Raw genomic sequence first — 13,278 nt, 5'->3', positions numbered from 1 at the left:
AGGTTTTTGTTGAATGCTTCATTCAGGAAGCCAATGGGGTTGAAGTTCTTCCATGAGCTAAATAATTACATTTGGTTGCAGGCAAAAAATTCGCTGGCGTTACTGAAACAAATTAGAAAAGTATTACTTTATTTGGACAGAAAGAAAAGTTTATTTGTATAAAATAATACATGTGCAACACAAGGTATTTTATAAAAGGTCTAAACCACCAACATGTTAAATACAGAATAAGAGTAACCATACATGCTCAACCAAAATATTGTGAACATTTTTTCATGTAACCCTTTTGCTGTCATAGGCACTTTAACCCTTGTGCTATCTTAGATGACCCCCCCCCCCTTCCATTGACGTGTTCTCCCTACCATGACAAAGGTGGATGAAGGTGGAAAGATTTCATGTAATCTATGGACACCAGTGAAGATCACAAATCAGTGAAGAAAAAAGGTTCAGGGCACTGTCTAGTGGGTCTAGATGACCCAACTCCCATTGTTAAAGTGCCTAGGATAGCACAAGGGTAACTACAGAACATTTTTACAATATCATCACAATTATTCAGGAAGAAACTCCTTTCAAACTTTGGTCTAGCAAGTTAAATCCAACTGAGCATGTGAAGTACACCTCACGACGAAAACGTACATCTAGAAATGAGAACCTTTATTTTTGATATGGTGATCATTTTCTAATCAGTTTGGTACAGTCCCAGCACAGAAAGAGCAGCATTACTGTGATAAGCATTTACTGTTGTGACAGAGAGCGCCCCCATCAGACTGGAATGTCTTGGAAACGGTTGGTTTGAAAATGCAGGCAGACCTCAGGTTGTCTTTTGGATTACAGCCCGGACGGGACTGACGGAGAAAAGTTTATGGTCCACCTGAGGACAGACGTGGTCTCCTCAGTCATCCTGAGAGAGAAGGAGAGATGAGTTAAAGTCCCTTCAGCCGGCAGCGTGGGAAATTTCTTCTCCACATTTGACCATCTGGTGCAGGGGTGGAGAACTCGCGGCTCATCATATTTTCTACATACTGTGCCTCATTTCATAGCTTTTCCCTCTAAAAACACACACTCAAATCCATCAGAGGGAATTAAAAATAATTAATAATGAAAGTAAACATTTGATGTGCGTGCAGACTGTTACCCTCATGGTCAAAATGGCTTAATTCAGAGAATAAAGATAAACACAGGACGTTTCTGGAAGAACGGGAAGATTCTTACTTTTTTACTGAATGGAATAGCAAGTCACTATGTTTATCATTAAGAGCTTTTGGAAGAAGCAAAATAGTTCATGGCAGAAAAGAACAAAACGTATCCCGGAGAAAATGAAAAAGTCTTCCTGATCTGACACAAATTGTCTCCATTATTAACAGGTTGAAGCTTTTAAAAAGTGCACATTCAAAACGGCAATCATTCCACTGTCCTTCTTTGCTGAGCTCACAGCAGAAGGCTGCAATCAAAATGAATAAAGTGCAGTACGTGACGTTGCTTGCTGGACTGAAACTTTACTTTGTGGTTTGAGGATCTGCAGCAGAAACGACCACAGATGACTTTTCTCATGGATCCTTTAATGCAGAGACGGACAACCTGAGATCCCCGCTTGTCACTGATGAGGCAGTGAGAGAACCGGAGATGATTGAGCTGAAATCTCTCTGAAAGAAGGCCCTGTTACGTTTTGGAGAACAGAGAAATCCCCGTGTGTAAAAGAGCTGCTCTCAATCTGCTGTCGATGTTCTCCTCAATATATGTCTGCCAGTTCCTGTTTATTACCTTGAAACACGTGAAATCAAGACATCGGTCTGTTCTGACCGACACTCACGTAAAGGAATTATCAGAGAGGCTACAAATGGCCTGGGGGTTAGCCCCGCCTTCAGCCCCTAAGACTCATTGGAAGTGGGGAATCTTGGGTGTAAAACCGTGAGTCAGGGGGCTGTGAGCAGAAGTGAGGTTCATGCTGTTTGGGTGTGTGTTTAAATAAATGGGATCTGGACCTGGACAGGAGAGACACCAGTAGCTCTCTAATGCAGCTAGTTAGTCAGCAGCTCATCGCTTGTTTGCCTGCTGGATTACTGTATGAGTTGAGTCATTTCAATATTTTTAATATTATTATTAATATTCCATCAATTATCAGCTATTCACGCAAAAAATGAATCATTTGTTTTTAAATAACATAAAAAGTTATAAAAGCATTTTTTTAATGAAGGTTAAAATTCATTTATGCTACACACATCTGAAATGTAATGTATTTAATGTTTTTATTGTGAATCTGAATTACTTAGACACCAGAAGGATGCTCTGTCCAGATGTTTGTGTATTTGTTGGTGTAAGGGTCATTGAAAGAGGAATGTTGATGAGTTATAAAGAATTACCAGTTCAATACTGTTGGATGAATGGTGAAATATTCAGTTTTTATCATCATAAATCTGACTTCAGAGGAGTCAGTGCCTCACCAGCCATCAACCTCACTGCACGTCACTGAGTAGTTGTGTGTGTCAGAGAGAGGCAGAGAAAAGAGTGAGATATAGTGTGTGTGTGTGTGTGTGTGTGAGATGAGAGAGAGGTGCCTGTGTGTGTGGAGGGGGTATCTGACCTCCAGGGTAGTCGCTGTGTTAACTCTGGCTAAGCTGCATTTGATGTGTGTATTGAGGGTGGACGCTTTCCTTGAAATAAACAAGTAAAATACTTGCTGGGAAATAATATGGGAAATAATAAGGATTTAATTGCGTGTTTGTGTGCGCACATCTTGGCAGGTCAGTGTGTGGTGTGGCTCTTTGACTCTCACAGTGTAAAACTTCGGCTCTTGGTGTCAAACTTGTTCGCCAACCCTGGTCTGGTGGTTTAACGCTCCCAATTTAACCTGTAATGATGAAAGTCATGCCTTTTTTCAACCACAGATTTGAACCTGCCACTCTCAAACTGGACACTCTCCCAACAGACCAGGGTGTGAATCCTCTGCTTTACAGTTTTTCTCCATTGGTTTGGCTCATTTCTTGAAACAGAAATTACATTCTGAAAACTCTAAGATCATTTGGCAAAACAGTCTTACAGTTCAGCACAACACTATAGCTCACTTGCAAAATCTAATAAATCTCCCAAAACTGTTCACTCATGCTTCAAAACTAAATTCCTTTCCCATGTAAAGAGTCAGTGCCACCAAAATGGTAAATATCCTTCTCAATTGGTTTGGCTCATTTCTTGATCAGACCGGACGTTCTCAACACTCTTGGTGCGTTTGCCAAAATAATGTGGATGGTTCGGTACAACACCATGGTTCACCTGCAAAAGCTCCTCTCCCAAAACAATTCACTCATGTGTCAAAATTAAATTTCCTTCTCATTCAAACAGTCAGTGCCTCCAAAATACTTTGTCCCTTTGGCATTGTGTAAGCACTGCAAGTCAAAATGATTAGATGTTTTGCTGCCCCCTTCTGTTTGATTAGGGCAAAGCCTGTTTTTGGCTAATCAAAGCCTAGTAGGAGCTGCAAAGTCTTATTTGACCCTTTAGAAAATGTTGATGCTGCTTCACATTCGTTACATTGTTATTTTCATAACAAAGCTTGTAGGACTTGATTTGAAAATAAACGACTTCCTGTGTCAAACCGGATCATTTCAGTGCAGCTAATGCATTCCTACCAAAGGTTTGAAGAACACAAGACAAAAAAGCATTTACTTTTGTTCTATCTTAGGTCTACTTTGGTAAGCTGGCATTCTTTTTCTTACTTATTACTGCTGTTAGCCTGAAGATAAACATGAATTCAGTGGTTTATGATCCAGTTGAAAAAGTATATAAAGAATAAGTAAATTTATTTAGCAACTCCCCTCTGGATAACTATTAACCATTATTGTGAAGCAAGAGATATGTGCTTCAAATAAACCAAACGATCAGAAAAGATCAGACTTTTTACCAAAGTTTTGCCTCGTACATGATCTCTGTGCATTCTGGAGGAAGTGTAGAGTGAATAAGGCCTCTGGATATCAGCAGGGATGTAAAAACCTTTACATCATTTATCTCACTGCACCTCAGCCATAAATGTATAAACGTAACTAATATAAATGAAATCAATGCTAGTTTAGGAACTCTTACCACTATTGAGGGGTAAAAGAGCCACATGTGGCTCTGGTGTAGGGTCTTCTGCCCCCCAGCCGGGTCCAAAAATCAAATTCAGTGCCGAGAAACAAATCAGTGCAAAGTTTGATCCCACTGTTTTGGCATTCTGTTTTTGGAGCGTTAAATAAAACCCAAAATCCCACGTTTGATTTAGCTACTGGTGCTTTCAATCAAAACTAGATTTACAGATTTGGATTTGATTATTGAGAGCTGAACTGTTGATAAAATAAGACCCAAAAAAAAGAAATATGTTCTTCAGGGTTATTCTTTCAGTGCAGGTCTTTGATAAATGTGACTGTCTATCTGCTTCACTGGAACATGAAACCTTACATGGCAGAAAAGCCCTCAGCAATCATCTATGCTTTGCACTGGGACAGAGATCTGTGACAGGAAGTCCTTCTTCATGAAGACGGACAAGCATGGAGTTTGTGACAAGACCTCAAGAGCTTTAAACCCTAACCCTGCTGTTATTCAGATCTTTGTTCTGCTTCAGATCCATATTTCTCATGAGTCTGACTCTATATGTGACAAGAAACATTTTCCTTTCCTAAAAAAAGTCTCTGGGACATCATTCTTAGGACTATCATGCTAAAGCAGACGGATGCAGACTCTTTCCATGAAAAGTTCGATGTGGTTCAGGTTTGGTTCTCACCCATTCGTCCTCCTCTGCTCCTTCTCCTCCTCCGGTCTGGGGTTTCTGAGAGCTGCCGACGTTTGCCTTGTTGGCCATGACCTTGTCAGTCCATGACGCTCCAGCCCTCTCATCTCCGGCAAAGTTGCACTTTGTTACCGTTCCACCATCCACTTTGGCCAGAGAGACTGGAGAAGGAGATTTTTGGAGAATCTTTCCTGATCTGGAGCAGCCATGTTTAAAGGTGTACAGCAAACTGTCAGAACAGCTTGATGTCTGAGACTTCTACAGGGATGCAGTCGCATCCAGACTCACATATGAAGGGGCCGTTCCCTCTGGTCTTCAGCCGGACCTCCTGCCCCGTCTGCAGCTCCGTTTTGTCCATCTCTGACTCTGGGTACCAGAAGGCCCAGGTCCCGGCGGGTCCGTGCTTGTGGGTTATCTTGATCAGCTCGGGTTTGTTCACCATGGCTGAGAGCTGACTCTCACTCAGAATGTCCGACTCGCCTTTGGCCTCCACCTCTGTGTGCAGAAGGAGGCAAAGTGAGCAGCTTTCCTTTGCATTAGGACAAAGGGGTTTTGGGGGAGGGGTGGCCAAACCAGGAGGGTTTTGGGGAGGGGTGGCCAAACCAGGAGGTCTGGGGTTTCTGGCCTTTGTAATATGCTATTTCCAGTTTTACTAGTGATGCTGCAAAAGAACCAAACCTGTTCTGCTGTTTCACTTGCAGGCAGATACATTTTGTGAAGAACCACCCTTTTTAGGAGGATTTTGGACGTAGTCAACCAACAACATATGTCAAATGACAGACAACCAGTGAAGGTTTGAAAAGTGAAGCTGAGATGATGTTTTGATGTTGTGTGTCACATTTACAGCATCGTGGCGTGTCAGAAAAGCAGAGCCTGGTTAATAAAGAGCTGAAAAATCCACACAAGCGTTGTTCTTTACAAATACAAATGTGCTAAAACTCTGATAGAGAACAACAAGGTTCTCTCCCAGATGGACTAAAGGTTTTTAAACCCACACAGCTTTAAGAGACATTAAGTAGAACCCTACAAGCAAACTGATAGAACAGCATCTGCCAGAAATGATCTATCTGCATGAACAGAACATCAACTGTATATGAGATCTGGACTGAGAGACCCCTTCCCTTTGGGTTCCAAATAGAAGGTACCAGCTATTTGTCAGAATACCCATTAACGTTTTTAAACATATTCTTGAGAATCCTAATGTTTTTTAATGGTATTTTTTTCTATAGTGCAGTTATTCAAGAAACAAAGTGAAGTGGTATGGTGAGGCTTTCCAACAAGTTCACTCCTTTCAGGGCGGCTGTGGTGCAGCGGTAGGGCAGTCGACCTCTGATCGGAAGAATGCAGGTTCGATTCCCTCCTTACCCAGCCATGTGTCGAAGTGTCCTTGGACAAGACACCGAACCCCACCTTGGTGGAAGGTTGGCGCCAGTGTTTGGCAGCAGAGCCGCCATCAGTGTGTGAATGAGCCAGTGACTGTGAAGCGCTTTGGGCCTTTATAAGTATACGCCATTTGGCATTTACTCCTGAATGGCAAAAACGATTGCCATAGAAAGTAGACTCGGACCATGGGACTGATTCCAACTTGGCGGTGTCTGTATCGTGTAAAAATGATTACTGACTTGACTTCATGCTGAGCTGGAAGTGAGCTTTTTTTCTCTGGGTGATGTCACACTCAGTCAATCCAGTTCTCATAGACGGTCAATGGAACATAACCAGATTCTGATCAGAACTCATGGAGCTTCACCTCTGCTTCTCATCTGATTGGCTCACATGGTACCTTCCCCACGATATGAGTTTCATCTCTTTGTCTGTTTTACCAATTGTGTTAAATATGTCATTTAAGCGTGTTTTTCTGCTCATGGTTTGAATCAACAACTCCATGTTTTCATGCATCTGAATGTTGTTGTCGTTGAATCGTTGAAAAGTATCAGAAATTTTCCATAATCTATGACATTGAAATGAACTTCATCATGTGGCTCCATCAGACCTCCACCTCTCTCTGAAGGTTTAAGTGTGAAGCAGCTGGAGAAGAATCAGCTCCTCCAGTCTGAGGCCATGGTCTTCAGGCAGAAGAAGGTTAACCCTTTAAGCCTGGAAATGTCACCAGCGACGCCTAAATAACACACGCAACCTACACGACCAACACAAAGCTGCATTTCTAAGTCACAATCAGATGGTTTACGTTGATTGCATAAACCAGAATCAGAAGCCTTTATTGTCATTTTGCATTATACAATGAAATTGTATCAGCCTTGGAGTTCAATTTAATTCAATTCAATTGTATTTGTATAGCCCAAATTCACAACAAAAGTCGACTCAATGGGCTTCGTACCAGTAATTGTAAAGTAAACATACAATCAAAAGGATCATAAATGGATAGAATTTAACAGGATAATACTAACCTTTAACTAAACAGATTAAACTAAACTTGACATCCCTGCCCTTAGACCCTCCTTCGCGGAGTGGTGATCCTAAAAATTTAAATCAAAATCTGTACAAGTAACCAATAAAAATACAAGTATAAAAATAGATAAAGTGGAGCATAAATACATATTGTGTGTGGACGTAGATGAAAATCAGTTATTGCACACAGAAGTTGTCAATTTGGAGCAGAGTGGGAAGTTCTGCTGCATAATGCAGTGTGTAGAGTGTGTGTAAACAGTAGTGGAATGTGTGTAGAACAGAGTGGGGTGTAGTTAGTGGAAGTATGTGTGTTCCATATGAACAGCTGAGGGATGGAGACTGACTGACGGAGCCTCTGCAAAGGCGTGCTCTTCCAAACCCAGACTGCTGACCATGTGATCACAGATGAGAAGGTGCTGGACTCACTGTAGGAGGACATGAGGAAGCCGGTGTTGACCTTCTTGGTGTCACTGAAATTTGGCTCCACCTCCTTCCCGCTGGCATCGAACTTCCTCTGGCTAATGCGTCCAGGTTTGATGTACAGCACGTAGAAACGAAACTGGCAAAAACAGAGAAGAACGTCTGCATTTCCTTCAGGGCGATTGTCATTACTGCTGCTCAGTGCACAGAAATCAGAGCTCTTGCAGTTTAACAGAAAACTGGTTGTTGGCCCAGAGTCTGTCCTTGTGCACCTGAAGTGACCCACCTCCTTTTCCCTGTACCCCTGAGAGGAGGAGCAGGGACCTCAAATACAGGTTCCCACAAAGGTAAGACCAAGCACAGGACATCTGAATGTTCTCCCTCTTCTTTCTGTGCTTCAGAGGAACTGGACCGTTCTGAACGGAACAAGCTCCTCGGACGAGCAGGTTCACGTTCCTTAAATGTTCATAGATCTAGACATTTGTTGGATCTTCTACCATTTGGTTGCCATGGTAGCCTTATCTCTGCTGCTCAGCTCACTCTAAAAACAGAGGTTGTACTTTGAACTCTCTGTTCATTCATAATAAGAGATTCTTCCAGACATCAATTCCCATGCTTTTCCTCAGATGGTCCAAAACCAGCAGCTTCATCATTTAGAAGTTGGAAGTTTCTTCTAACCTAGCTGTCCACATGTCCTGAACCTTAAGCAGGAGTGCCTGCAGCTTCTTGTCCTCGCCTTATCAGGATCAAATCAGAATTCATGAAGGAAAAACTCTATTGTCCGTCATGTTTGTTGCAGATGAAGCAAAATAATCTTGTAGAACGCCAACATTTCTCCAGAACAGACCAAACAGCTCAGAGACAGCCTGCATGGACTCACTGCAGTACCTTCTGACCGCTGGCATCACTGATCGAGTGTCTGGAAACATCCAGCAGCGTTCCCTCCAGAAGAACACCAGGCCCGCTGCAGAAAGAACAACAAAACCCAGAAAAAACGTTTAGGATTTGATGGAATTCAACAACCATTCCAACTAACTGGCTTTATTTCTCAAATAAACTGTAAATCGAAGTCAAGGGTAAAATACTGACACTGTTTCCTTTGGGACCCCATTTCCTTTTGACAAACCCGAAGAAGGCCAACGCAGCTCTTTGGCTCCGCCCCCAAATGTCAGAAGACAGTGAAATCAAAACCTCCGTCTTTTATATAATCGCATTTATCACGGTTAATTAACTACAGACAAATCAGGCTTTATCCTGGGGCCAATTCTATTCAATATCTACAAGCTCCCACTGGCCCACGTTATAAAGAACAACATAATTAGTTACCATTACTATGCAGATGACAGACAGATATATATTGTGACACCTGGGGGGTATTCCAGGAAGCATGTTTAAACTAGCCTGACTTTGAGCCTGAACTCTGGCTGAAATCCGCCTGAACTTGCTTACTCTGGGTATGTCGGTTCCAAAAGACCGGATATGAGTTAGCGTAATTACGCTCGACTTGGTAACCCTGGGTTAACGCACGGTACATAAAGACATTCTCAATAGATCGCCGATTTCTGGAGTCACCATGGAAACGCGTGGAGAAAAAAAAAGAAAGCGCGACACTTGAGACGGAAGTGAGACGGAGTCTGAGATTTTAATGACGGCGGTTAAAAATTATAAGTCCATCAAAAAAGTAACACGGCTGAAAAATAATTTCAATAATTTAGTTACATTTATTCAAACTCAATAATTGTTTATTCAACTCAAATTTACGTATTTATCTAACTAAATGTCACATTACTCCATTAATCTTTTTTCCATCTTAATTACTTATATTTCTTGAACTTTCATATGTCTAAGTTTGAGCCGGCAGATATGCTCATTTTTACAACAATAAAAAGAACGGGAAAAAAAATGCACCGAGTGCAAAAACTCACTAAAGAATTTTCCATCACTGTCATAACAGCACTAAGCGGTAGAGGTGCTATATAAACTCATCATCCTATCCTTTACTCTCACTCATGGTGCAGAGACTTAAGCCTAGTAGGACAAAATAACTCGGCCAAACACGGTGAAACACAGTAAAACAGCTAAACAACTAAACACATTTTGTAAAAAACCCACACTTAAACCAAAATCCGTCCAGACAGGCAAAGGGAATGATATCCCAGAATCCCTTGCGGTGCCGATCTAACAGCAGCACCAAAGTTACACCTACTTAATTGAATTAATTTGAACGAAAGGAAAATAGCTGTCTGAAAACTACGTGTAATTTTTAACAAAAAATTTCTAACAAAAAAATGATTTATCTTAACTGAAGCAAATAATTACGTTAGATCAAAGTTAAAAAGTTTATCTTTCCAACATCCATATGTGGTCTTATCACCCTCTCATGGTGGAAAAAGTATTATCTGAGCTTTTTCATCCACTAAATCATCTTCAAATGGACACGCCATGCTGCTTCACCTCTCTGAAAACAAACTAACCTTCAACTAAACCTGCTCCGGACCAGGTTATTTTCAGAGCATGAGTTGCCATGGTAACTTGACCTACCCTGAAACATAGCTCCATTTCTGGAACCGAAAGCTGAGGTCATCAACTTTCTTAGCCTCAAACTTATCGTGGGAGCTAGCATAACCTGCTTTCTGGAATACCCCCCTGAAGACCGAGGCCCTGTACAGGCTCCTGGTAAATGCATTGAGTACATTCATGACTGGAACTTACTTTAGTTAAACAAAACAAAACTGAGGTTGTTGTCTTTGGGGCTAAAGAAAACAGTTGAGAGACAGAGCTTCAATCTACTCATCCAACAACTACCAACTAGGCAAAAAACCTGGGTGTCGTGATGGACACAGACCTAAATTTTGATAAACACATTAAAGCAGTCACAAAATCTGCTTACTATTATATCAAAAATATTTCAAGAATTAAAGATCTGATGTTTAATCAGGACCTGGAAAAACTAGTTTGTGCAGTCATCTCTAGTGGTGACAGTGTTTTTACAGGACTACCAAAACAATCAATAGAGAAACTGCAGCTTGTTCAGAACTCGGCTGCTCGGATTCTCGCAAGGACCTAAAAGTAGAACACATAAGTCCAGATCTGAGGTCTTTGCATTGGCTGTTGCTGGTTTATAAAGCTTTGAATGGTTTAGCACCAAAATACATGACTGACCTCCTGACCCAGGATGTACCAGCCAGACCTCTCCGGTCATTTGGATCCAGTCTTTGGTCAGTTCTAGAGTCAACACTAGACAGACATGGAGAAGCTGCATCCAGCTTCTATTCTAGAAAAGACTTCCAGAAAGCCTTAGATCATCTGAAACACTCAGATTATTTAAATCCAGGTTAGAGACCCACCTGTTCATTACATCAGCAATTTCTCTGCTGTTTTCTTGGAGAAACTGATCAAATCTGGTTACATCTTCTTCAGAGTTTGGTGCTCCCGTCCACCTAACCAAACAAACCCAGGACCTACCTTTCATAGGCAGACGGCGACCACACCCAGTCCAGCTTCTCATTGTGTACCGGTTTGTTCTGTAAAGACTTGTTGTCATAAATTCTACTCATTTTCCTTGAAAATCCAAACTTTTCGGGTTTTTTTCTTTCTTCATTAATTTTCTTTTCCTGTTTCCAAACTTCCGCTTCCCGGTTAACCACGGGGTACGTTCGATTTTAACTCCGCATCCTCCAAGACGACGAGATGCAACGGCACTGAAACTGCAATTATACAATTTATTATTATTAATCAATGGGAGTGTTTTACAATGAAAATTTATGAATCCACTTTCGTCTGATGATGAAAACGTTGGTTTATTCCATATAAAATACATTTGAATCGCCAATCTAGTGAGCAATAAGATCTATCGCTAAAGGAGACATCACGTGATTCCCCATGGGAGGAGAGCACCGCCATCTTGGTGAGGTGAAGTCACTGCTGCAGTGCATGCACGTGAACACATTTTTTGCAAAATGCCACTTCATTGTGCGGGTTTCAACTGCCAAAATCGAAGAAATGAGTCCTAGAAGGAGGAAGGCGTAACATTTCACAGGTAAGTATTTTAATTTTTTTCTTTTAATGTTCCAGGGGCTTCATTAACAGTACACATGTTTTCGTGCATGATGCTGCAGGGCTATTATCAACATGCTACATGATGCACGTATAATTTGCTGTCGACTTAAATGTACATTTTATTTTGTTAAACCTATATACAGTATACTAGGACTAGGCTATATCTTATAGTAATATAGATTTATACACTTATGACTCAGAGACTGAACTTTTCTTTCAGGTTCTATGGGCGGACATGGTGCAGCGGTAGGGCGCTTGACCCATGAGCATAAGATTGCAGGTTCGTTTCCCGCTTGCACGCCCATGAGTCGAAGTGTCTTTGGGCAAGACACTGAACCCCATGGTGTCAATATAGTGTCTAAAGAATTGCGCATCAAAACCTCAAATCTGAGAATCAAAATGCATAAATTGAGAACCAAAACCTATACTTTGAGACCAAAAGCTATAACCCAAAGCACAATCATATTTCTCAGTTCCCGATTTGTTTTCTCGCCATTCTGAAATCCTGTTTTTGAGTTGCAGTTTTATTTTGAAATCGTCTTTTTGAGTATGGAGTCCTATACTGTTCATAATTAAATAAATAAATATTTAATTAAATAAATAAATATGACCTCATGCAAATACACAATCAACCAAAAAATCTCTCATAAATATATAAAAAGATAATGAAATTGTGAAAAACCTGCACACTGATTTTAAATTAGCCATTGTATTATTCAATATATTTCATTTTGCTTTAAAAACCTGTTCATTATTTTAAAACAGGATTTTAAAATATTCATTTTTAATCATGTTGAATATTATTATAATTCAGTCTTTTTTCAGAACCTTGGATTTCAAAATTTAATATTTTCCAAAGTAGCTTTGTTTTTATTTCATGTTGCTGTTTTTCACAATGGCGTATTTATTTCATGAAGAGCTTTTTCAGGAGAATGGGTCTGTCTGTCAATCAAACTAGACAAGGCGGAGACACTTTTGTGATTGGCTACTCCTTTACTCAAACATGAGCAGCAGCACCCTAACTACATCGATCGAAGATGCTTCACCAAACGTTACGGCGCAATGCACACTCCTTGACACTAGGGGGAGTATCCACCTCAACACATCCACAGTGTTACCAGAAATTGGGCAGTTTTGGTTCTAAATTTGCGGATAAAAGTGGCTTTGGGCGAGTGTGCATAATTTGGGTGATTTTCTGGTCGGTTCAGCAATTTTCATCTTCTAATGAACATCTAGTAGTGGCCTAAGTTAGGCTGAGTGGTTGTTGGAGTTCTACTAAGCTTCTATGAACTGGAGTTCCATGAACGCACCATGCCGCGTGTGGGAGGGGCTACCAGCTAATGTTTTTAGCCTGATAGCCACATGGAGCGGTTGCTTGTGCTTATCTCAGTAACAATGCATGGATGCACAATGTACATGGAGAGTGTTAAGATGTCAGAAACGTCATCGCAGGAAAGGTTCAACATTTTCCCTGAGAGGGAAAAATAAACTCAGAGGACCTGATTATAATCATTGTCTCAATGGTGTAAGAATCAGGAGTGTTTCAACCGGGGACTTCGAGACGTGGACGACCGGAGCTCCTCCGTGGTTTGGTCCACTCAAACTACAAAAACAGAGTCGTAGATGTTTGCATCTTC

At 41.1% G+C, this 13,278-nt stretch overlaps 1 protein-coding gene across 2 annotated transcripts; it reads right to left on the bottom strand.

The window, feature by feature from the left end:
- Positions 1 to 112: 112 nt before the first annotated feature.
- arpin (actin related protein 2/3 complex inhibitor) lies at positions 113 to 11,374 on the bottom strand. Of its 2 annotated transcripts, none has more exons than XM_023955483.1 (6): positions 11,048 to 11,374; positions 8,471 to 8,546; positions 7,589 to 7,721; positions 5,045 to 5,251; positions 4,751 to 4,917; positions 113 to 901 (listed from the first exon to the last, which is right to left on the bottom strand). In XM_023955483.1, the coding sequence occupies exons 1-6, from the start codon at positions 11,137 to 11,139 to the stop codon at positions 893 to 895; spliced, it is 684 nt and encodes a 227-aa protein (XP_023811251.1). In that variant the 5' UTR covers positions 11,140 to 11,374; the 3' UTR covers positions 113 to 892. The 2 variants fall into 2 exon arrangements, with proteins under 2 accessions (XP_023811251.1, XP_023811252.2); XM_023955484.2 differs by having other exon boundaries at positions 10,930 to 11,207.
- Between the last annotated feature and the right edge of the window lie 1,904 nt (positions 11,375 to 13,278).

This window comes from Oryzias latipes, chromosome 6 (assembly GCF_053564925.1).
Source record: "Oryzias latipes strain Hd-rR chromosome 6, Olatipes_Hd-rR_3.1".
Taxonomy (NCBI): domain Eukaryota; kingdom Metazoa; phylum Chordata; class Actinopteri; order Beloniformes; family Adrianichthyidae; genus Oryzias; species Oryzias latipes.
Note: the sequence above shows the minus strand (reverse complement) of the source record. Positions and strands in the feature narration are given on the sequence as shown.